Here is a 24,269-nt window from a genome sequence, read left to right as displayed (position 1 = left end):
CTCCACTGGCAACTGTTACAGGAAGTGTTAGAAGTATGTGCGGAGCAACAAAAACATTTGGGAAGAGGGTGGTCATCTTATCTGTGCACATATATTCCAGAACAGGCCTTGGAGTTGATCCCGCAGGAATGTATCTTGAAAGGGCTTTCAGTTCATCACCTAAATCCCTCGCATCAATATTGCACATGTCATTGTGTGTCAACACTGCCTCTAGTGCCCTGCATTGCTGGTGTAGGTCTTCTTCAGGTATAGTGAGGAATTCTGGAATATCATACAACATCCCAAATATACTGCTGTATTCCTCGAGCTGCATGAAATGTTCTTCAACTGACTGTATTGCACAATCTAGCACCTGGTTAAAAAATTCAACTTTGAATTGTTGTTTGGGGTCTCATGGGATTATCCCATGCCTCGTAATCAAAATGTCTTCTTCAGTGACTCTTGTATTCTTGAATGGGTGGGAAAATAGCTTCAGTGTGATGTTCCTCTGCCAACTTCTGTGCACCCTTCAGAACGTTTTGAAAAACCTCATCTGACCAATAAGACTGTAGGTATGACTTTGCTTTGTCCAGTTGTTCCATTGCTCCAGATATATCAAGGTCAATGCCTTGGAGTCTCTTGCCTACAACATTTATTTAAAACAGTATGTCATGCCACAACACTAAGCCACACAGAAATTTGAAGTTATGTATGTTTCTGGTGATTCCATTGCCCTCTGCCACTGTTCTCCCACAAACAGTTCCTGTCATAGCATTATCCTCCATAATGGCAATTATGGCATGTGGTGGGGCGCCTGCCCCACCCCCATGTGAGAGGGGGCTAGAGTAGGCCAGAGCGGCTGTGCAGGCTGGCAGCCAATCAGGGAAGGCCCTACTGAGAGCCAATCAGGGCTGAGATTAGAGCCAGCCAATCAGGGCTAGGCTAGGCCCTATATAAAGGCTGCCTAGGAGAGGAGCAGGCAGTCTCTCCCAGGCCTCCAAAGGGTGAAGGTCTGTCTTCTGTACGAGGAGACTAGTATCTGGGACAGCGCAGTGCTGGGCAGGCTCAGGGGAGCTGAAAGGCTCCTATAGTATCATCAATGTCAACAATAAATTCTAGAAAATGCTCTCTGACAGTCACCATTGCAGGGACATTTTCACTAGGTTCTGTTGTTACAAAACGCACCATTAAAGTCATTTGTTCCATACGGCTGAAGTCAGGTGTGCAGTCCAGAATAACAGAGTAATATCTCGCTGACCTCAGATCTGCACAATCTTCGTTTGCCTTTTGTTGCTTGTAACTATATGATCTCATTTTGAATTGTTTTTCTAAGTAGTGCTGTGTGTACATTTCTTGGGTGGTGATTCTTCTTAGATGCTCCTGGAGTACAGCATCAAACTCAGCCATCAGCTTCACAATTTTAAGGAAATTTCCATTGTTTGTCACATACAGCTAATTTGAAGAGCCACGTAGTGCTAGATTTTGGGTAGTAAGCATTCTCACAATGGCAATGAGCCTTTTCAGAACATTTTGCCAGTAAAGAGACTCTGATGCAATCTTCTCTTGATGCTGATCATCTATAGTGGCCTTTAACCGTAGTCTCATCTCAAATTCTTTCCACCTATAGAATGCTCTCTCATGGCATGCCAGATTTCTAGCCAGATTTTTCCAGTCCTTTGTTCCTGTAGAACCCAATGTGGCTGGAACATTAGACTGGAAGAGTTTCCAACAAAAACAGTATGCAGCCTTCTGGGTTTTTGAGTACATAAGCCATGGCTTCTCCACTTTGTCACCACTGGGGATTTCACACCAGTAATGCGTTGGATGGAAACTTCTATTTTCATTGTCTTTGAGGAACATGAAGTTTTTCACTTTCTGTGGCCTATGCAATACAAGGAAGTCCCTCAGGCTACTGCTCAAGTGGGTGCACAGTCCTGGATCATCTAGACGTAAGGAACAAAACTCAGCAGCAGCTGTTTCTTGCTCCGCCACCACAGTCTTCTCTGATCTACACTTTTCTTCAGGAATGAACATGGTTACATCCATTTGAGATGGAGATATGGATGCTGCATTAGCTGCCAGGTCACCTGCACTCTGACTAAATGGAATATCAGGCATCTCCTCACCACTCACATCCTCACTGGGGCCGGAAGGCTCACTGTGAACATCTGTGTCTATGTATCTCAGGAGAGCTTCTTCCTGCTTAGATAGAAAAGCTTCCTTTGCTTGCTTTCTTTTTCTGAATGCTGCCCCAGAGGGGCGTTTTCTTCTTTCACTCATGACTGCTGTTCTGTGCCAGCTATAGTGGCTCTCAACACTCAGTTGAAGGGGACAAATAAGGAGGCTGGTGGCAGGGCCTGAGTGAGGGAAGATATCAGCATCTTAAGGGCCTAGCTGGCTCCTACTACTTCAGTTGACTGCCTATTCTCCTCAAGTGGGTTCAGGGAAGCAGCAGGAAACAGGAAGCTTCCTGAGAAGCTCGTGTTAATCAGTCCAGGCTCCTGGGGGTGCTAGAGAGGTACATAAGAGGCTCCTCCTCCTCTCTCTCCCTGCAGCTCCTGCTGCTTTCTGTTATTCCCGCTCACCTTTTCTCCTGCCTGCCTATTATGTCTCTTGTGCCCTCCTTCCTCCAGCACAGCACTCCAACATCTCTGTGCATCTAGAGCAGAGAGAATACATATTAGCAGCAGCAGGCACAATTTTCTATACTCTGGGCCCTAGTGGCACCCCACCCCCCCCAGTCTGGCACCAGAGGCGGCCACCTCAGTTCACCTCATGGTAAGGCCAGCCCTGCCTATATGTATGTTTTGGCTCTTAAGACTTGTTAAAAGAGGATAATTATGAAAAAGGTATTAAAATATTCCCACAGATCAGAACGCAGATCCTCATAAGCCCTTCCTGTCCCATTTCCATCCCTTTGCTTTTGCTGCTATTTTTACCTCTATAAATGCTCTATCTATGATATTTGTAAAGCACCAGTCACTGTTGTACTTAGGTATTCCCATCTCATCCTCTGCACACAAATTTTAGTGATTAAGCATTTCCACACCTTCCCTTTTGCAGAATACCACATGAGCAGCTTCTTGCAAAGTAGGCCTCATGTGCAAAACCACAATCCTCCACAAGGGGCAAGAAACTCAAGGAGTTTATCCAAATCTGTTCTGAAACCTGTGTTTATTGAATGACATCATGCCCAGTAACTCCTCGCTTAACATTGTAGTTCTGTTCCAGAAAAATGCAACTTTAAGCGAAACGATGTTAAGTGAATCCAATTTCCCCATAAGAATGAATGTAAAGAGGGGGTGGGTGGGTTAGGTTCTAGGGAAATTTTTTCACCAGACAAAAGACTATTTTGTGTGTGTGTGTGTATACACACAGTATAAGTTTTAAACAAACAATTGAATACTGTACACAGCAATGATGATTGTGAAGCTTGGTTGAGGTGGAGGAGTCAGAGGGTGGGATATTTCCCAGGAAATGCCTTGATGCTGAATGATGAACTAGCACTTGGCTGAGCCCTCAAGGGTTAACACATTGTTGTTAATGTAGCTGCACATTCTACAAAGCAGCACAAATGGAGGGCGGGGAGACAGCATGGCAGACAGAGACACATACCGTGTGTGTGTGTGTGTGTGTGTGAGAGAGAGAGAGATGTGCGTTGCCCCTTTAAGAACGCTGACCCCACTCTAAGTATATTGCCTTTTTAAGTAGATCAGCAAGTTGAGACAGTAGCTGCTGCTAGCAAGGTCCCTCCATCCTGAGCCCTGTCGTGTGTCCCACCCCTGCTCTGTGGAGATGGGGTAAGCGGGGGGTAGAAGTAGAGGGGAGGGGGATACCCTGACATTACCTCCCCCACCCCCGCCCCTGCACAGCAAGCAGGAGGCTCTCAGGAGCAGCTCCAAGGCAGAGGGCAGGAGCAGCACATGGCAGTGCGGGGAGGGACAGCTGAACTGCCCAGCAATCAATAGCCTGCTGGGCAGCTGCTGCACAGGGAACTTAGGGGTGTGGGGAGCTGACAAGGAGGCTGCTGATCCACCCTGGTTCCAAGCCCCCACCAGCCAGCTGCAATGGGCTGCTCTTCCTGCAAGCAGTGGACAAAGCTGGCGGCTGCCAAACAACGTTATAAGGGAGCATTGCACAACTTTAAACAGGTATGTTCTCTAATTGATCAGCAACAAACAATGAAGCAACGTTAACCGGGACGATTTTAAGTGAGGAGTTACTGTACTCTACTGATGCTGTTGCCATGCTACCAGCCTGAGCATCCTTTGACTGATAAGAAGCTTTTACTGAACTGTTAGGCCTACAGGATTTTTAGTGTCTCTGAGAAGAATGACAATGGAAGTACTGATTCCCCCCCCCCCCCCCCCCCCCGCCTATTTTATGGGGTCAGAAAAGGCCATGTCTCTGATGCCTTCATTTTACTGGGCTACTTTTTGCATCATTTGATCATCAATGATAAATTAAACCTGTTCTTGTCTGACGGTGACGCTACCAACTAACTGCTCTCATCATCCAACTTTTCCCCAAAACTTTTCCTTAGCTTCAAGCCTTTGCCTCTTGTCCTGTCCTCCTCAGTGGCTGAATATTTGCCACCTATCATTTCTATCACCTGGAAGATATTTATAGATTTTGATCATGCCCCCTGGACGTTTGTCTTTCCCAGACTGTACACATTCTAGCTTCCCCAAGCTCTCCTGATATAGCATGCCATGCAGTCCTTGTTTAATATCTATTGTTCATTCTTAGTATTTTCTTTGGCATGTCTGTATTCCTCTTTAAAATATGGGGACTAGAACTGCATAAATTATTCTAGATATGGTAACACTGAGGCTATGTAGAGCAGCACTAATACCTTATTAATTAGTTAATGATCTGTGATAAACCCTATGTAATATAGTACTATAACAGAATCTGCTTGCAGAAGTATGTGTGTGTATGTGCGAGAGAGAGAATGGGAAATTTATTATTCTGTTTTCCTGTTTAAACAAAAGTGCTTTCTCATAATCATAATGAAGGATGGAGACAACAAACTTATGTTAAGTTGCTCTTTGCTATAAATGTTCAAATCTTCATACTTTCCTCCTGAGAAATATCTGGCATACACTGATCATTTTCACTGCATTATAGACTGATGAAGGGGGTTGGGAGAGCTGGGGTAAAAGCCTAGGAGAGAGTGAGTCCATTCTAAAGATTTTAGGCGAAATATTTCCTCTTCATAAGTATTTTTGTAAGTAAACTCTGGAAGGGTGCAGTTAACACCCAGAGATAGGGAGATTACATTGGAGACTAGAAAATCATTCCAACCCTCTCTCCAGCTGAATTTAAACATGGGGCTCTTGGGAACCCCTGGCAGCACCTAAACTTGTTCTTGATGCCAACTCTCCCCAGTAGTGTGGGGTCCTATACTACACTGCCCTGGGAGGAAATACAGAGCCAAATCTCAAGATCCTTACTCAGTCCTCATTTACACTCCCCCACCCCCTCCGCCCAATAAAGTCAATGGAGTTTGCATGACAAAGGACAGTAAAATCTGAACCTCAGAATTTGGCCTATACATGTCCATCCCATTCCCTCCCTTGTTACCTAATCAGGTTTAACACTAAGGCCTTGTCTACACCACAAAGTTGCAGCGCTGGTGAGGGGGTTATAGCGCTGCAACTTAGGAGGTGTACACATCTGCAGGGCATTACCAGCGCTGCAACTCCCTATTTGCAGCGCTGGCCGTACACCCGGTCGAACCTCGGGTGTAGAGGATCCAGCGCTGGTGATCCAGTGCTGGTCATCAGGTGTAGACACTCACCAGCGTTTTTCTTGACCTCCGTGGAATAAGCAGGTATCCCAGCATACCTGAGGAAGCCTCTCTGGTAATCAAGCAGGTCTCCTTCCCCGCGGTGTGCTCTCGCGTTCCCCGAACCCCCCTGCAAGCAGGTCTCCTTCCCCGCGGTTTGCTCTCGCGTTCCCCGAACCCCCCTGCAAGCCGCCCAACAGCGCTGCAGTGTGGCCACATCTAACACCACTTGCAGCGCTGGTTGCTGTAAGTGTGGCCACTCTGCAGCGCTGGCCCTATACAGCTGTACTAATACAGCTGTAACAACCAGCGCTGCAAAATTGTAGATGTAGACATACCCTGAGCATTATTTTTGTTACTGCTTGGCTCAAGGAGGAACATAACCCATTTGATACTATGTTTGCTAGATTTGTTCAATTTACTGTGAAACCTGTTTCATTGTTAAATAAAAAACAGTTTCTTAAAATTGCCCTGATCTTGCAAACTCAGCACACAGATGGACCCTGGATCCCATCCAGAGCCCTGCTGAAATCAGGGTGGCTATATGTGGGCACTTGCTTCTAGGAGCTGGCAAGATTGGGGCCAAAGGATACAACAAACCTGAAATTTTCCATTGAAATTCTCATTACACTTCCTAATGGGCAATTTATTTATTCCATGCCCACAAGTGTGGTGGGTGCCTTGCGGACAGATACACATAAACATGGTCTCTTCCCTGAAGAGTTTACATTGTGCTTCATTTCAGACAGATGACTCCCATTTTCAGAGACAGCAAGCAGCCAGGCAAAGCAGTCCAAGTAATACAGACACCTCAACAATCTATCAGACCAAAGGACCTTAGGGCAGAATTTTTCCCTTTTTTTGCTTCAATAAACAAAGGCATACAAATGCCTGTTTCCTTAAAAGACCACCACATAAATGCATCAGCCTGCCAGACAGTGCTGGAAGGCTAAATTTATCTTGGTAGTTATTCAGTGCTTTCTGCACTTAATAATAAACTCCTGATATAGCTGCAGGTTATGAGGAGAATATTGTGCAATGAGCTACATTTTATTGAGTACTCTCTAGCCTTCAGACTAATATGCTTTCATGTCTACTTAGGTCAAGCATCTGAAAACCAGCAAATTACAACTGTGAGCATTAATGGAAAGGAGAAGAGAAGGAAAGGTTAATTATGATATATACCACTTGGGCTTTCTTCGTTAGACCACTTCACTCAGTGTGATTAGCACACAAATACATGTATTTTGGGGGACTGATTAGACAGGGCCCTGCAATAATAGCCCATCACTATGATGGGTTATCAACTTCTCCCTGTTGATGGCTTGTAGACACTGCCTTTCCATTTGTACTTGTAGACACTGCTTCTCCATTTGTTTTGTATCTGTACAGCTTACGTAAAATGCACCTTTCTCCCAAATCAGCCTATATCAAAACATACGGGGGGGATGCATCCACAGAATGCTTACTAATTATCAGCATTATAAGCTAAAAGTAAATGTCATTTTATCCTAGAGAGGGGCTCATGCTGTAAAATTTTTCTCTATATCAAAAATTTGACTCTGCTCAGAGCTGGGGAGTGTTTGGAGCCAGGTTGTTGGCTTGGCACATTATAGAGATAGGATAAAGTCATTACATTCAGATGCAGTTTCCAGATCCAACTTCCTCAAGGTGCTAGGGTGTTCAGGTCTTGGGTGTTCATTTGTGCCCATCTGTACTTTATGCTTTTTTGGCCAGATTCTCTCCCATGATCCAATCACTCTGGCTGGCTCCAGTAGTAAGAAGGGGCCAGAAAGCCATCAGATCTTACTAGCTGGAGATTCCTTCAGCATGGGAGAGTCCACAGCTGGCATGGAGTTAACATAGCTGGCTCCTGTACCATCCACATCTGCAGCCTCTGGTGAAGGTGGCATGTTTGGGGCAGATGGGATCATGGCTGGAACACTACTCTGCTTTGGCCATTCTCTACTAGAGTAACAGCCCCTGTGGGCTAGAAACAACCCATGTAGTTTAGAGCATGCCCTCGAATCAGAGAGAGGTAGCCAGCTCCTCTGCACTCTCACTTCAACTCTGGCCAGTGGAAAACGGACACATCTGAGAATCTAGCCCCATATCTTCACTGCTATTTACATATAGGGATCAAAGCTGAAAATCAGCAACAGTATTTAAACAAAGAAAACTTTTCGCCAAGAGTGCCTCAAGTCTCTGGAATGTTTTCCAGTGTCTGATTTGCTACTCCCTTGTTGTAGCAAAGCTGTTGCCTTTCTTCTCTGAAACAAAGCTCTTGATCTGTTATGGGGATTTCATATCAATTGTTTTTTTCTTTAGTATAATATCCTCCTCAGACACACACATACTCGCTGAAGTGTTTTCTTTTTACTTAAGTGACTTAGTTTCTCTTAATACTGAGATAACTTAAATAGATTGACCTGATTTTCATTTACTCTTTGACACTACTGGTACAATACACCAATATAATCCTTGCAAACGTGCTTGACAAAACCAATCCCCTTTGCTGTTTAAAATCCCAAGACATCCGCTATACCTGCCTTGGTAAACACGTCAATATTTGAAGGCTCTGAACCAGAGCAGAGATCTGTAAAATGATCATTTTTCCAACTCCTTTCCTTGTGTCTGTGCCTTCCCAGGGATCTCGGAGAAGTGAGTGACATTACCTGTATTTATATTGCAAAACTGCACACCAAACAATAAACCTCTAGCAACCATTTTAGTTTAATTCTTTGTAACTTGGAAGTGAGGTAGAAAAAAGACCCCAGGGGAAAATTTCAAAAGCACGTAACGCTCATTTTTATAAATGAATTAGGCAACCAGGAGCTTTTGGGCTTGCCTACATGAACATTTAGTTTGTGGCAAGCAGGGGTGTAAATCTACCTTACACTAACCTGCCACACAGTCAGTGCCCATGTGGACCCTGCTGATGTGCACTGAGAGTTTGTCAGTGTGCTCTGAGCTACCCTGTTTTGAAACGGGAGTGGATTGCACTTTAGGGAACTCTTAGTGCACAGCAGCAGGGTGCACAGGGACAGCTAATGCACAGCAGAGTCACATCCCAGCTTGCCAGACAAGACCTACGTCTAATTGTAATTCAGTTAATACTCTAAGAATTGTATCATATAGACACACGTCATTTTAATGTGCACAAACTAAAGTTAGTACATAACAACCCCCCTGCATAGACAAACCCAGCTCACCTAAGTGACTTAGGTCCCTAATGCCTATGTAAAGCCAATGAGAATTAGGTGCCTAAACTGCTTAGGTGCTTTAAAAAAAATCCCTCTAGGCTCCTCTTTGTATCTTTAGGTGCCTAAATACCTTTATAACTATGGCCCCAGCTACTTGCATGATGTGGACAGAGAAGGCAGATGAACAATAGTGGGGAAAAAGGGGAGAAATGCCATACATTTTAAGAAACATACTGTTTCTGGATTAGGAAGGGGTTCCTTTTATTGGGTGGATTTTCTGGCTGCAGTACTCTGACTCAGTTTATGGAGAATCTATTTTCCTACACAGAAATAGTGAATAAGTCCCAACAGGGACTGTGCAGAATGGTGTGTTGTCCCCTCTGGGCAATTGGCAGAGATTATACACTCAGTGACATTATTCATATCTTCCTGCAGTGATTCCACAAAGTCATGTTCCTAGCTCCTTTGCTGCTGACCCCACTGTCCTGTGGGGGAATAGTCTCAAGTGCTAACACTGGGCCAGAGAAAGAGTGAGAATGATTCTCTAGCCTGGTGGTTGGGGCACTCACTCACTGGGGTTTCCAGTCTTCTGGCTCCAAGGACCATTTAATTATTTATACAAACTGGAACCGCTTCAACAGGAGTGAGGGCCTACCCCAGAACATCCTGCAGGTTAACGCACTCTCTTCAGAGGGAGTAGACTCAAGTTCAAATCCCTGCTCCACATCAGGCAGAGGAGAGAACTGAACCTGATTTTCCTATGTCTCGGGTGAGTACCCTAACCACTGGGCTACTATAAGGGGGACACGGCCATCACCTCCTTTGGCCTTTTTGTGTGAGTTAGGGGTGCTCTGTGCACACCTCCCATAGAGTGGGGGAAACGCCTAATTTGAGGAACCCACTGGGGCTTGGGCATCTGATAGACTCCAAGCACCTAGATTAAGGTGGCTGTGTGTATGCTCGCTGGCAGAAACTAGGTCCCTAGGGGACTTTAACAATGGAAATTTAGTTGCCAAAGAACTTCAGGCACATACAGAGTTAAGTGGCAGCTGACCAGGGGTTTTGAGGATCTTAGTAGTACCTAAAGGCATCTAGCCCTTTGAGCTTTGTTTTCATGCTTACTTCAAAGATATCAAAATATTTAACACTAAGAAAATATTAAATACATTTTTGGTTCAAAACATGTTTCTGTGCAGGCACAGATGTAATTTCATTAAAGTAAAATTATTCCTACTACAACCCAATACCATCTGTTGACAAGAACAGTGGACACTGGAAAATTGTAACTTCTCTATTCACTTTAAATGGAAAACCTCACAAGTTCACACAGAAGCCCCGCTCCTTTTCAGCTTGTGATTGTGTACTTAATCAACTGCTACCTCAACAAGGACATCAACAAACTCAATTATCATGAAACTCTCATCTCCCTATCCCACTTGCAAAAACACAATTTATAACAAAACTAAGTTTCAAATTCATTTTGAAACTTACAAGCGGAAAACATTCAGAGGACAGATAATTTGCTAAAGTCACTCATATACTGCAAGTTCATCAAACATACTCAACTACATACCACAATTTGATTTCAAGTACATATCCACCTTTACCTTATGTTTATTTATTCACAAGCTTCCGCTAGATAATACAGGATCATTGGGCCTGATTCTACTACCCTAAGTCACATTGAGGACTCAGATCTCTCTGGAAATAGTCCCATTGATTTCAGCTTCAAATCACGACCATGCATTATCCCCTTTTCTTTTTGAAAGAAAATGTCACTGTCTACTTCTCTGACACATGAGTTTTTTTGTTAGTATCTATTTTTCTTCTGGACGCTAAACATGTTTAATGTTTGGAACTTTCCTTCCAAAGACAAACCCTCCAGACCATGAGCCAGTCCTGTGGGTTTCATCTTCTGCTCTCTCTAATACCTGCGTATTCTTTATTTAATACAGGCAACAGATGCTGCAACTTAATACTCCAGGTGTGACCTTACCAAAGAATTATACAGAGCGACCATTATTTCCTATTAGAAAATAATCTCCTTTTTATACACCCTTGCAACTTGCTGGCTTTCTTTGCTGCAGCTATGCACTGTGACATTATTTTCACAGTATTACTCTACCAAGTGTAAAGTCCTTTGCTTTTTCTTTCATGTCTAACTGAAGTCTATTTAATTAGTATTTTGATTCTCTGTTGGATCTCTCCATTGGTCTCCTTTGTGCATTGGTAGTGTGTCTGAATGCCAAGGAGACAGAAGGGGCAAGGAATCTGATTAATCATAGGTGCCTGTGATAGTGCAGCATATTTCTTTTCCCAAACATCTCTAATTATACTAAAGAAGTGTCATAGTTTAATACACCACGGAGAATGAGAAACAAAGGTAGTTTGCATTTATAAGGAGTATACTTCACAACGTTTTTTTCTTCATTTGGGGGCTATTTCAATTTAGATCCTGTTCAAATCTATTATGTAGGTAGCAGGGAGAGTGGCTGAAATGATTAACAATAATCTAAACCTGACTGAACTGATATTCGGTATGAGAATGAAAGGTCCTTTCCTTCCACAACTTCATTTGCTGAGGTTAAATCAGAAGTATGAACCTTGAAGCTCAATACCTAATCCTTCTGAAAAACAGATGATTCAGTGGCCAGATTGATGCCTAATGTAATGGAGCAGCCTTGGCCATATATTTGCATCTGCCAGGATGATTTCTTACCTTCACCGCAAACTCTGCTTCTGTTACTTTATGCACACATCTCTTGCATACTGAATAGGAGCCAACACCTATGTCCTCCTTGATCTCATATCCATCTGTAAAATGAATATTGTTCCCATGTAACTGCTGTAGAGAAAGACAAAACAAGGGAAATCAAAAGACAAGCATTATTGAACCATAAAAACAGAAGACTCCTGGCCAGTGACAATAAAGAGACTGCTGAGCTCACCTTCTCCAAACATCTACCAAGGATCCATTGTCCTTAGAAATTATTTAAGTTCAGTTCAGTGAAGTTGTGGCCACTTTCTAAATAAATGTGTCTCCTTCCTTATTGGTGTCCTCTCTCAGTAAACTACAATTGTATATCTACAAACAATGGCTGAGATGTTTTTAGCCATATTTGGGATTTGGAGATCCAATTCCTATTAGAAATTAATCACATTCTCTCTCTGGCCCAATGAATATTTAAGTCTATGTACAAAGTGGAACAGCTCCAACAGGAGAGATTGAGAGACTGACTCAATAGGATAGTGGTTAGGGTAGAGAGACTTGAATCTAGGTCCCCAAGGTGCCAGGTGAGTGCCCTAACCACTGAGATATTAGCTATTCTGAAGGTTGCCTGTCTCTCTGTCTTGTTTTTCACAGAGAATTTTGAAGTCTCAATTTTGCCCCAATGAGAAATGAAGCCTAATGCTGAATCCTCAAATTTTTTTGCAAAATGGAATTCTTGTTTTCTGGCCAGCCTCTGTAATTGCCTGTGAAGTGTTCTGTGCTACTATTGTACAAAACAAGCTATATAAAAAATATACTACACTGTATCACACAGAATATTAGTGGGATGAAAGCTGATACCATAAGCAGGGGCACTCCCCATGAAGTGCATCAGAAAAGACCTTGTGTGCCAGATTGCAATGCTCATGTGGGCGCAGTGCTATTCACTCAAGTGTGTGAAGTTCTTTTAGTTTGTGTGCAAATCTGCACTGGTGGGTAAGTAGGCAGAAACTGTCCTCACACACAGCTGATACTCACTTTGCCATTCCCAAAAGAGCCAAGGAGAGAGGAGGGTACTGGGTAAAGAAACCGCTTCCTTTCCCCACAGCAGTAAGTGAACAGGCTGGGATGGGAATTTACTGTAGTGGCATGTATGGGAGGGAACATCCCTGAAGTGTTTTCCCCCCCTTCTTTCCATATATTAGCATTGGACAAAGTACAGAGAAGGGCAACAAAAATTATTAGGGGGCTGGAACAACTTTCATACAAAGAGAGATTAAAAAGATTGTGATTGTTCATCTTAGAAAAGAGAAACTAAGGGGAGGATATGATGGAGGTCTATAAAATCATGAATGGTGGGGAGATAATTAATAAGGAAGTGTTATTTCCCCCATCACATGACACAAGAACCAGGGGGATAGCTCAGTGGTTTGAGCATTGGCCAGCTAAACCCAGTGTCGTGGGAGTTCAATCCTTGAGAGGGCCATTTGGGGAACTGGGGTAAAAATCTGGGGATTGGTCCTGCTTTGAGCAGGGGGTTAGACTAGATGACTTCCTGAGGTTCCTTCCAACCCTATGATTCTATTCATACCCAATGAAATTAACAGGCAGAAGGTTTTAAAAAAAAACATGAGGAAGGGTACATCTTCACAGATTGCAGTTAACTTATGGAACTCATTGCCAGGAGATCATGTGAAAGTCAAAATGACAACAGGGTTAAAAAGAATTGTATAAGTTCATGGAGTACAAATCCATCAATGGCTATTAACCAAGATGGTCAGGGATGTGCACCACATTCTGTGGTTATCACTGAACCTCTGATTGTCAGAGCTGGGACTCAATGACAGGGATTGGAACATCTAATAAATTTGTTTATTTCCTCTGAAGCATCTGGCACTGGTCACTTTTGGAAGACAGGATATTGATCCACATAGATCACTGGTCTGACCCAGTATGGCCATTTGTATGCCCATGAGCCAGCTCATTGTCAGCTGTTTAGAAGTGCACTTTGTTTCAATAATGAAATTGTGTGATTCACATTTTCTTTATGCCAGTAAATAGGAAAGTTGAACGTAAAACTAAAAGCCTTTGGAATATCTCTCTTTTTACACCTTCTGAGGGTTGTATGTAAATAGACTAGGATGGATAAACTATGGGCTGTATGTAAACAGACATGGGATGGATAATCTGATTGGCTGATGTAGTTTAAAATGTACGATGCTGCTATATATCTGCTCATCAAATGTGAAGTATAATTAAAAGTGTCAGTACCTGCACAATTGGATGAACTGTGATTTTATGCAAATCTGGCTGTGAAGGCTCCTGCACCAAAGTGGATGCAATGAAGCTGAATCCTCTAAAAAGATGATGAGCATTGGCACTGGGAGGAACACCAGGGGAATCTGCAGAAGAAACGAGGGTATGACTACATGAGTTGGACACCTAGAGATCAGAAGGAGAGTAAATGGTACAACATTTGCAGCAATGAAGGTCACCACTACCATCCAACAGCAAGCCCCACTAAATTAGCAGTCACACACTCATAGTCTCCATCAGTATCTCAATGATGCATGCATGGATCACCTCCTCCTGCCCTGTATCTGAACACAGAGGGGAATATCCATGCATGGATCTCCCCTCTCCTGCACGGCAGTCCCTTGTTGCACAGCAGTTTCCACAGCACCATTACAACAGAGGGCACTTCACAACTCTGGGGTCCATGCAAAGAAGGAAGGGGCTGGGCAGGCTGGGAGAAGTAGTGGGCATTACTGCTCTCCCTTTCGCAAGGCTGGTTCCAGGTGTCTTGCTGCTCCAAGCCAAAAAAAAAAAAAAAGGGGGGGGCAGGGAGGTGGAATGCCACCACCAAAGCAAAAACAACAACAAAAAAAAAACGGGAGTGCTGCCGCTGAAGAGGGAGGGGGGAGGAAACACAACAAAAACCCGGAGTGCTGCCCCTTGAAAAGTGCTGCCCCAAGCACATGCTTGGAATGCTGGTGCCTAGAGCCGGCCCTGCCCTTTGGCTTGTGGAAAGTCCCCAGGGGAAAAAAATACAACTCACGGCTGGACAGCTGATCTCCTATTTTATGAACTAATTGGGAACTGAATTCAAAAATCAAACAGTTCATAAAATTGAACATCTAAAATTAGAGTAGGTATGGTGCATAAGTTGGAAGGTGACAGACTGCTTGGCTTTCTTCTTGTCCTTCAGTCCAAGGTACTGAAGCCACTGGAATGTGAAGGGATGTCAATGTGTTCTTCATCAACATCACTATTGTTACGGAGGGTCTTTATTCTCAGCTGTGAAAAGTGGTTCATGTAAGATGGTTGTTCAATTGAGGTTCTACTGAATTATTCCCTCCCTCCTCTGCCCCCAGAACCCTGCTCCTGAGGCCTGGGAATTGCCACCACCAGAAGGAGTGTAGAGAAGCAAAAATGGAGATGTGTTGTCTGGGTCAGGGCAGTGGGGAGAAACCACAGGTCTGGAGCAATGGAAGATGTACGGTGCCTCTGCACAGCTGGTTCCTGGCCTGGTTGAAATCTAGCAGGTTTAGGGTTGGGAGCAGTCACCTATTCCATGTGGGGATGACGGGGAGGAAGAGCATGTAGGGTTGCCCCTGGATAGACCAACTGGACCAACTACTCTGAAAGGATCATCAGGGATATTTCTTTCCCTTAAGACCCTCTCTCATTGTAAAGCCCATGAAAGGGGTGGTTTCTGGGTCTTAAAAAGTTTAAATCCTTCTGCCCTTTGAGTCACACACCCATACAACATTCTCTGGTATCCAGCCCAAGAATTAACCTGTCATAGCAAGGAAAATAAGAATTACATTATATTTATCATTTATAAAATGAACACTTATAAACATTTTTAAACAAAGCAAATAACAGGGCTCAGTAATATCTACTGGTACCGTCCCCTGGATTTTAACTAGATGGGTATTCTAAAACCCATGCTATTTTAGCCCACTTATTTTTTCCTCTTTCATTGTTTTTCTGATTCTTCCTTCAGTTACAAAGCAAGCATTTTTCTACAAAAAGGTTAAGGAGCTAAACCTTCCTTACTAAAGTATCTCCTGGTAGAAAACTTGTAGGACATCCAGTTTCACCTGAGCAAAGGGCATACATCCCCCTAGGGCCAGGTATACATCTCTTGATTCTTGCGTGCAACCTCTGTTGACACCAATAGCAATGTTAATTGATGTCAATGGGCCTGGCATGCACAGTTGTTCATGGTCCTTAGTGCCCTGGAATTACCCAGCAAGGTAAACATTTCCCAATCTGAACATTTCCCCTAGAATGCAGTAAGAATAATGAACAGAGAAAGAGATGCTCTAAACAGTTCTTCTGAGGTGTTGTATCAACCAGGCAAAAGTACTAACAAGCTTCAACAGGACTTTATTTTTACAGTGGAAACCTCTTTTCCAAGCTGCAGCTGCACTCTCTGTAACTCTCACTCTGCCTCCTCAGCTTCTCCCCCATCCTTCCTGATTCCTGTCCTTTCAGACTCCCAACAGCCAGTGCTCCTAGTTCTAATAATTACAAGCAACATCTAAACACCACATTCCCTCCTCTCTTAAGAAACTTTCCCAATTAAAATAAACGTTGTTCTAACCACAGGAACAAATATGAAACAAGACACTATACTGTTGGCAGAAATAGTACACTGAAAATACTGTAGATACTACATAACATAGTCTCTAGTCCAGGCAGGTTGTCATTTGGATCTGACAGGCTGTCTCTCAAGCCCCGGTTCCAGTGCAATTTCTTGTTGTGTTGGTTCTATAGTGAAGTCATCCAATGCAGACTGGGTATTAGCATAATTTCCTCTTGGTGCATAGGCTGGTGCAAGACAAGAAGCATTCCGTACCCACCCATCAGAAAGTAGATAGGTGTAAGGTCCCTTCTTCTCTATGATTTTAAGAGGAGCTGTGAATTTATGGTCCCCTTTGCGTAAGATTCCAGGTTTTCGTATTCTAATGAAGGAACCACACTCAAACTTTGGTTCCTTAGCATTCCGCTGCTTGTCTGTGAAAGCCTTATACTTTGCTTGGTTCTGTTCAACTGTTTTTCTCACATCATCCTCATTTGGGGCATCAGGTCATGCTTTTAACAATCCAGCAATGTTCAGTTTAGTATTCATCTGTTTCCCATGGAGTAACTCTGCGGGTGATCTTTTCATTGCATGTCGTGTAGCCTGGTATGCTTGCAAGAAATTAGTAGTGAAAGGTATCCACAGTCACCCTTCCAGTTTAGCTCTCTTTCAAACTTCTGTTAAACTGCTCAGTTTCCCCATTGGCTCGAGGGTAATATAGGGATGAACTTCTGTGTAAAATGTTCCTCTCTGCTAGAAAAGTTTCAAACTCCAGGGAAGTAAATTCACTAGCATTATGTGAAACCAGTTCTTTGGGGTTAGCTTCCCTGCTAAAAACTGAAGAGAGGAACTTCATTATTGTAGCAGAAGAAATCTGCGATGTATACGCTACCTCAGGCCATTTACTGAAATAGTCTATTAAAGTGATGGCATAATGACAGACGATTGGAGTAGTATCAAAGGGTCCTACAATGTCAATCACCACTTTTTCCCATGCAGATTCAGGAAGAGGAACAGGCTATAATGGAGAGGTACATGTCATTGCTGTCTTATCATGCATTTGGCAAGTGACACAGGATTTTATGAGTGCTTCAGTTTGAGAGTCCATCCCTGGCCGTAATTTCTGTCATACAGGCATCACATTATTCCATATTTTAACTTTATGCATAAACCCATAAGCACAGCTGAGTTTCTCCTCAACCTGGTGTTGGGTCCCAGCTGAAACTGGTGTGTGTACTGCAAGAGTGCTTTGCTCAGGAAGATCAATTCGTCCATTAACTATCCTGAGATTTAGAGCAGCCAATAAATCTCTGCCAAGGATAGGAGTGCCTTTGTAGACAATGTAGAACTCTGCAGTTACACAGCAATCACCAAAAGTAACTATTGCCAGCAGGCAGCCATGTACTGGGATATGTTTTTTCAAACAGTACACCAACTGAAGTTTGTGTTCAGTAAGAGGCACATCTTTAAAGTAATGCAAATAGATGGAATCAGGTAGTATAGATACTGCTGAGCCAGTGTCCAGCATTAACTGAATAGAGTGTGATTTGTCTGAGGGTATGGTGGAAATGTTTACAGTGCACTTTATCTGTTCTGGAATATGTGCGGTAGTGATTTTGTCCATGCTCAGCATAGTAACATCTGGTATTGTAACTGCATGCACCTGTTGATTGAACTGGCTATTGTGACATACTTTAGCAAAATGCTCAATCTTTTTGCAATGATTGCACTGAACTACTTTTCCTGGACATCCTGTGTAGCTTGCAAGATGTTGTGGGGATCCACAGTGAAAGCACGCTTTTACTGTATTTTGCATTTGCTGATTCAGTGGCTTTTTACTAGTTTTCCTTTTGCAATTGTTTGTCTGCAGCAATAGTAAACTTTTCTGCAAAGGAGTCGCAGCCTGGACTGTGCTTTCTGTATCTCTGCTCATTATTTTGGCTTCAGGTGTAGCTGACTCAATCTGAGTAGCAATGGTTATTGCTTTTTCTAGTGTAAGTTGTGGTTCTAGAAGTAAGCATTCTCTTACACGAAGCATGGTTGTTTCTCAATGAGCTGGTCTCTAATCATCTCATCTGCCATATTCCCAAAGTCACAAGTTACAATCAGACTCCTCAGGGAAGCAATATACTGCATTATAGTCTCCCCTGGTTTCTGCTCACGCTGGCGAAAATCTGTAGCGATTAGCTACTACATTCACTTTTGGTACAAAAAAGTTCTTTAATGCAATGAGTGCAGGCTCATATTTATCATCTGCAAGGGGAAAAGTGTAAAATATACGCTGCCCTTCTGCTCCAAGGCAGTGGATTAGCAGAGCATGATTTCTTACTTCAGAAATCTCTGTAGCACTGATTGCAAGCAGGTAAGTCTCAAACATATGGATCCAGACAGTAAAAGCAATTGGAGGCTCACCTGGGCTTTGCAGAAAGGGTGCAGGTGGGTTCAGAGGCAGAAGATCCATCCTCGTCGCCAAAGTGTTGTATCAACCAGGCAAGGTACTAATAAGCTTCAATGGGACTTTATTTTTACAGTGGAAACCTCCTTTCCAAGCTGCAGCACCACCCTCTGTAACTCTCACTCCACCTCCTCAGCTCCTCCCCCCTCCTTCCTGTTTCCTGTCCTTTCAGACTCCCAACAGCCAGTGCTCCCAGTTCTAATAATTACAAGCAACATCTAAACATCACATGAGGCCAGCATAGGACAAACATGTTAAGAGGAAATGATCTGCCCAACACTGTAGAGGTCAGTGCAGCCAAGGTTGCAGCTGGTATGTACTTCATCAGGGATCATTCTTAGCTTTGATATGAATTAGAAATAAACACACTGAGTCAGACCCATCTCCAGAGCGTCAGAAAGATCATGTTTGTTTGTTAAAATTATCTGAGCTGGCTGTTCATTGCTCAGCATATTGGAGAGTTCTCTCTTTCCAAAATCTCACACTGAATCACCAGGCCTCATGCAAAATCAGATGCTGCACTGGCATATGCATCACATCAGTTTTACAAACCTGGTTAATACAAAAGTAGGAATGAACATTTTGGTGTAGGGACAGGCCCAAATCAAAACCAAATCTGAACACACTTGATCTTTAGGAAAACTCAGCTCCTGCTCCAAACTCTATGACCCCAGTGCCTTTCTACTAAAAAGCTAACTACTAATCCACAGCCAATTTCTTCATCAAGAACTGCATTAATTATTTTGTTTTCAATATCAAAAGTTGACCACAACCAGCTAGTATGTCTAAAAACATGACTTTAATCTGTCCGCACTGAGTCTCTCAAATGCACATTGATCTCTCAAACTTAAAAAAAAAAATCATTTTGCACTTCTATAGCATCTTTCATAAGAAGATCTCAAAGTACTTTACAAACATCAATTAACTGAGATTCACAGTACTACTTGGGAGGTAAGCATTGTTATTCTTGTTTCACAGATAGAGAAATGGACATGGAGATGAAGTGACAAAGTCACACAGGATATCTGGCTCACAACAGAAACCAGGAATCCTGACTCCTTGTTGTCTGTTCTATCCTAGACCACACAAAACAACTTCTGATGTAGCAATTATTCAAATGGTAAGTTATTGGGGCCAAAATGATATATAAATATTTTCCAGACAGGAGAACTCATTCAGAATGTAAAATAACAGGTTATGCTTGTACTTTGTTTCTATTTCTCTCTGGCAGCCTCAATGAAACTCAGCAACAGAATTATCATGACCAAGATATAGGCCATCTTTATAGCACTGTCTGCTTGAGTTTGTCATTAGTGACAAGGTGGATAATTCTCAGGTCCGAATCATGACAGAAAGGAAACAACAAAACATGCTCCTGTTTGACCCTATTAGACATACAATGATCCTATGATTATGACAGTTTCTGTATAATATACTCTTCCAAGTGTAGATCTACACAGCCAAGCAGCGAGAAGGAGACCCAGGCACACATTTACGTAGCGTTTGTAAGGCTGCAGCCCCTTTTCTGCCTCCTCCAGAGGTCCTGGCTGCACTTTCTCCAATACCTCCTTGTATTTGCACACCTCATCCATGGCCCAGCAAAATCGTGAGACCTCCTTGTCAACCTCTCCTCCTGGTGCTGGCCAAAATGGCCATCCAGCAGACCAGAAGGAAGAAGTTTGATCAGGGTGGGGTGTAGAGAGGCTGCTCTAAGACTGTGGGGCCTGTTTCCAGTCTCTTGTTGCTTCACATCTCTGGGTGGTGTCCACTGGCTCCTTGTATTCCTTGGAGGAGTTGTGGATGCTATTCTCTGCTTGATGTCCCCCTCTAGATCCCTCATTTTGGCCTATGAGCTTGACTCCTGTCCCTGCATTCTCCTGTTTTGTCCCTCAAACTAAGTTGTGGTCTGGGCTTTGCGGTTCCTCTACCTTGGCTCAAGGGGTGGGCCTTTAGTTTTGAGTGGGCCTATACCTTCCCCTCCTAATACCTGCAGCAGGTACACAGCCAGTTGGCTCTTTATCAGACACCACAGTATGCTGCAGTAGATCATTCGCATTAATCTGGGGATCAGAGTGTTCTTCTTCGAGTGATTGCTCACATCCATTCCAGTTAGGTGTGCGCGCCGTGCGTGCACGTTCGTCGGAAACTTTTTACCCTAGCAACTCCAGTGGGCCGGCAGGTCGCCCCCTAGAGTGGCGCCGCCATGGCACCTGATATATACCCCTGCCGGCCCACCCACTCCTCAGTTCCTTCTTACTGCCGTGTCGGTCGTTGGAACTGTGGAGCGCGGCATAGCTGTCCTCCACGTCCCTAGCTCTCCTTGTTCTACGGTTGATAGTTGTAGTTAGTAGTTAAGTGTAGTTAGTTATATAGTTAATAGTGTAAATAATATTGTAGATATTTGTTAGCCGGTTTGGGCCGTAGCCCTTCCCGGCACCCAGCACCGGGCTCATGCCTGGTTCGCCGGGCTTCAAGCAATGTGCGGCCTGTAAGAAGCCGATGCCGACCAGCGACCCTCACGACGCGTGTCTAAAGTGCCTGGGGGAATCGCACAGATCGGACAAGTGCCGCATTTGCAAGGCTTTTAAGCCTAGAACAAAGAAGGAGAGAGACCAGAGACTTAGGACTCTCCTCATGGAAGCGGCACTCGACCCGGCAGCTTCGCAGGCCGTCATCTCGACACCGGCACCGGATTGCGCCGGCACCGGAAAGACTCCCCGGCATCGACCTTCCCCGGCACCGGGTGCAGAAGCAAGACCCTCGAAGTCTGCAACTCCATCCAGGCAGACTCGAGTGGAGCACCCGGCACCGACATCTGCCGCAGCGCTACCGGCACCATCGACTCCTGGCCCAGAGGGTCCGTCGAGTCCGGTCCCGCCGATCTCCCCCATAAGATCTGGGGTTGAGCTGTTGGTCCCATCCACTCCAGAGACCTTCGCCTCGGCACGGGACCTCATTGCCCTGACTGAGTCAACTCAGCCTCCACCCCCGGTACCTCCGGTGCGGGTAGCGTCCAGGGGCAAACCTATGATGACAGCGCCGTCTCGGGACTCACGCTCGCTGTCGAGGTCCCGACACCATGGTCGCTCAAGATCCCGCCGCCGCTCGCAGTCCTGGCACCGCTCCCCTCGGCGGTACCGGTCGTACTCGCGGCACCGATCAGCCTCCAGACGGTCACGGTCTGGTTCCAGCCACCGATACCGGCACCGGGACTCTAGGAGCCAGTCCCGCCGTCGATCAGTGCACCGGTCGACCTCCCGGCACCGAGCTGGTGGCAGGTCCCGGTCCCGGTCGACCTCCCGACACCGCGTCGGTGGCAGGTCCCGGTCCCGATCCCGGCACCGAGTCCAAGACAGACCCCAGTCCCGATTCCGGCACCGGTATGACTCCCGGTACCGGTCCCCGGCACCGAGAACATCTTCGGCGCCAGGACGCGGAGACTCTTACCAGCCGCGGTCGGCCCCTCCATGGCATTCCAGACAGCCGTCGGTGTCATCGCAGGCGGACAGTGTATACGCGCTGGGCACTGACAGACAAGCGGCCCTTTTTCAAGACCCTCCGCAACAGGACCAGGGTCCGCAGCAGTGGGGGTTCTGGACACCCTGGGTGTACCATCAAGCCCAGGGCCCCCAACAGCTTCCTCCTAGGCCTGCAACGGCAGAGCACAGGGCGCCAGAGGCGTCGTTGTCTCGCCCCCCTCCCTCCCCGGACGGGGAGGACGGGTCAAAGCAACAGGACCCTGATCTCCCTCCTGAGCCAGAGGCGAGGGCTGAGGCGGACCCCCCGCTGGACACTCTCTTGCCGGGGGTCTCCTCATCGTCTTCTCCCGATGAGGCAGTGGCTGGCACTTCCTCTAATAGCCCTCCTCCGCTAGATCTCAGGGCACATCAGGACCTCCTCAGGCGCGTAGCACAGAATCTGAGCCTGCAAGCTGAGGAGGTCTCTGAGATCGAGGACCCCGTCGTCAGCATCCTCTCCTCCGATGCTCCCACCAGGGTTGCCCTGCCCTTCATTTGGACGATCCAGGCCAACGCCAATACGATCTGGCAATCGCCGGCCTCCATCCCCCCTACTGCACGGGGCGTCGAAAGGAAGTACATGGCCCCCTCCAAGGGCTATGAGTACCTCCATATTCACCCGACACCATGCTCCCTGGTGGTACAGTCGGTGAACGAGAGGGAGCGTCATGGACAGGAAGCCCCAGCCCCCAAATCCAAGGAGGCCAGGCGTATGGACCTCCTCGGCCGCAAGGTTTATTCGGCTGGGGCCCTTCAGCTCAGGGTTTCCAATCAGCAAGCCCTTCTTAGCCGCTACGCATTTAACTCTTGGGTGGCAGCAGATAAGTTCAAAGAGCTGCTGCCACAAGAGGCGCGTCAAGAATTTGCGGCGATTCTTGACGAGGGCAAGAAGGTTGCACGAACCTCGTTGCAGGCCTCCTTGGACGCTGCAGACTCGGCTGCCCGTACCCTCGCCTCGGGGGTGACGATGCGCCGCATCTCCTGGCTTCAGGTTTCTGGCCTTCCACCGGAGCTCCAATACACCATCCAGGACCTCCCGTTCGAAGGCCAGGGCCTGTTCTCGGAGAAGACAGACCCCAGACTGAAAAGTCTTAAGGACAATCGGGTCATTATGCGCTCCCTTGGTATGCACACGCCTGGGACGCAACGCAGACCCTTCCGGCTGCAGCAACAGCAGCAGCGTTGGCCGTACCCCCAGTTCCGCCAGCGGCAGGACCTTAATAGGCGCCGCGGCAGAAATGGCAGGCGCAGGCCGTCAGGCAATCAAGGGGGGCAAAACGAAAGCTCCTCTAAAGCCCCACCTGGACCCAGACCTTCGTTTTGAAGGTGCGCCCGAGGGCGTAATACCAGTATCCCCCATGGATCCTTCCCCCCCGTTTTCCAACCGCCTTTCGTTTTTCCTCCAGGTGTGGTCCCGGATAACATCCGACCGCTGGGTCTTACGCACGGTGCAGACGGGATACCGTCTGCAGTTTGTATCATTTCCTCCCTCTCGCCCCCCACCCTCGTCCCTTTTCAGGGACCCCTCTCACGAGCAATTCCTCCGCCAGGAGGTACAGACACTCCTCAACAAAGGAGCTATAGAGGCGGTTCCGGAGAACGAGAAGGGCAAGGGGTTTTATTCCCGCTACTTTCTGATCCCCAAGGCCAAGGGAGGCCTCAGGCCTATCCTCGACCTGCGAGAGCTCAACAAATATCTAGTGAAGTTGAAGTTCCGCATGGTATCCCTGGGGACCATTATCCCATCCCTGGATCCTGGAGACTGGTATGCCGCCCTCGACATGCAGGACGCTTATTTTCATATTGCCATATGGCCACACCACAGACGTTTCCTTCGGTTCGTGGTCGACCGCCATCACTACCAATTTGCGGTCCTCCCATTTGGCCTTTCTACGGCTCCGAGGGTATTCACAAAATGCATGGCTGTCGTTGTGGCACATCTTCGGCGCAGTCGCTTTCACGTGTTCCCTTACCTCGACGATTGGTTAATTCGGGGCACGTCGGAGCTGCAGGTCCGCAGCC

General features: G+C 45.8%; 1 protein-coding gene across 5 annotated transcripts in view; it reads right to left on the bottom strand.

Annotated features, from left to right (window-relative positions):
• The window catches only part of RPS6KA2 (ribosomal protein S6 kinase A2), a 463,478-nt gene that overhangs the window by 32,823 nt on the left and 406,386 nt on the right, over positions 1–24,269 (bottom strand). For all 5 annotated transcript variants that reach the window (XM_050949056.1, XM_050949058.1, XM_050949059.1 and 2 more), the window contains 2 exons: positions 13,955–14,085; positions 11,693–11,818 (listed from right to left, as the gene is read on the bottom strand). In XM_050949056.1, coding sequence (XP_050805013.1) covers positions 11,693–11,818; positions 13,955–14,085 — 257 coding nt within the window. The remainder of the gene's footprint in view (positions 1–11,692; positions 11,819–13,954; positions 14,086–24,269) is intronic.

This window comes from Gopherus flavomarginatus, chromosome 4 (assembly GCF_025201925.1).
Source record: "Gopherus flavomarginatus isolate rGopFla2 chromosome 4, rGopFla2.mat.asm, whole genome shotgun sequence".
Classification (NCBI taxonomy): domain Eukaryota; kingdom Metazoa; phylum Chordata; order Testudines; family Testudinidae; genus Gopherus; species Gopherus flavomarginatus.
Note: the sequence above shows the minus strand (reverse complement) of the source record. Positions and strands in the feature narration are given on the sequence as shown.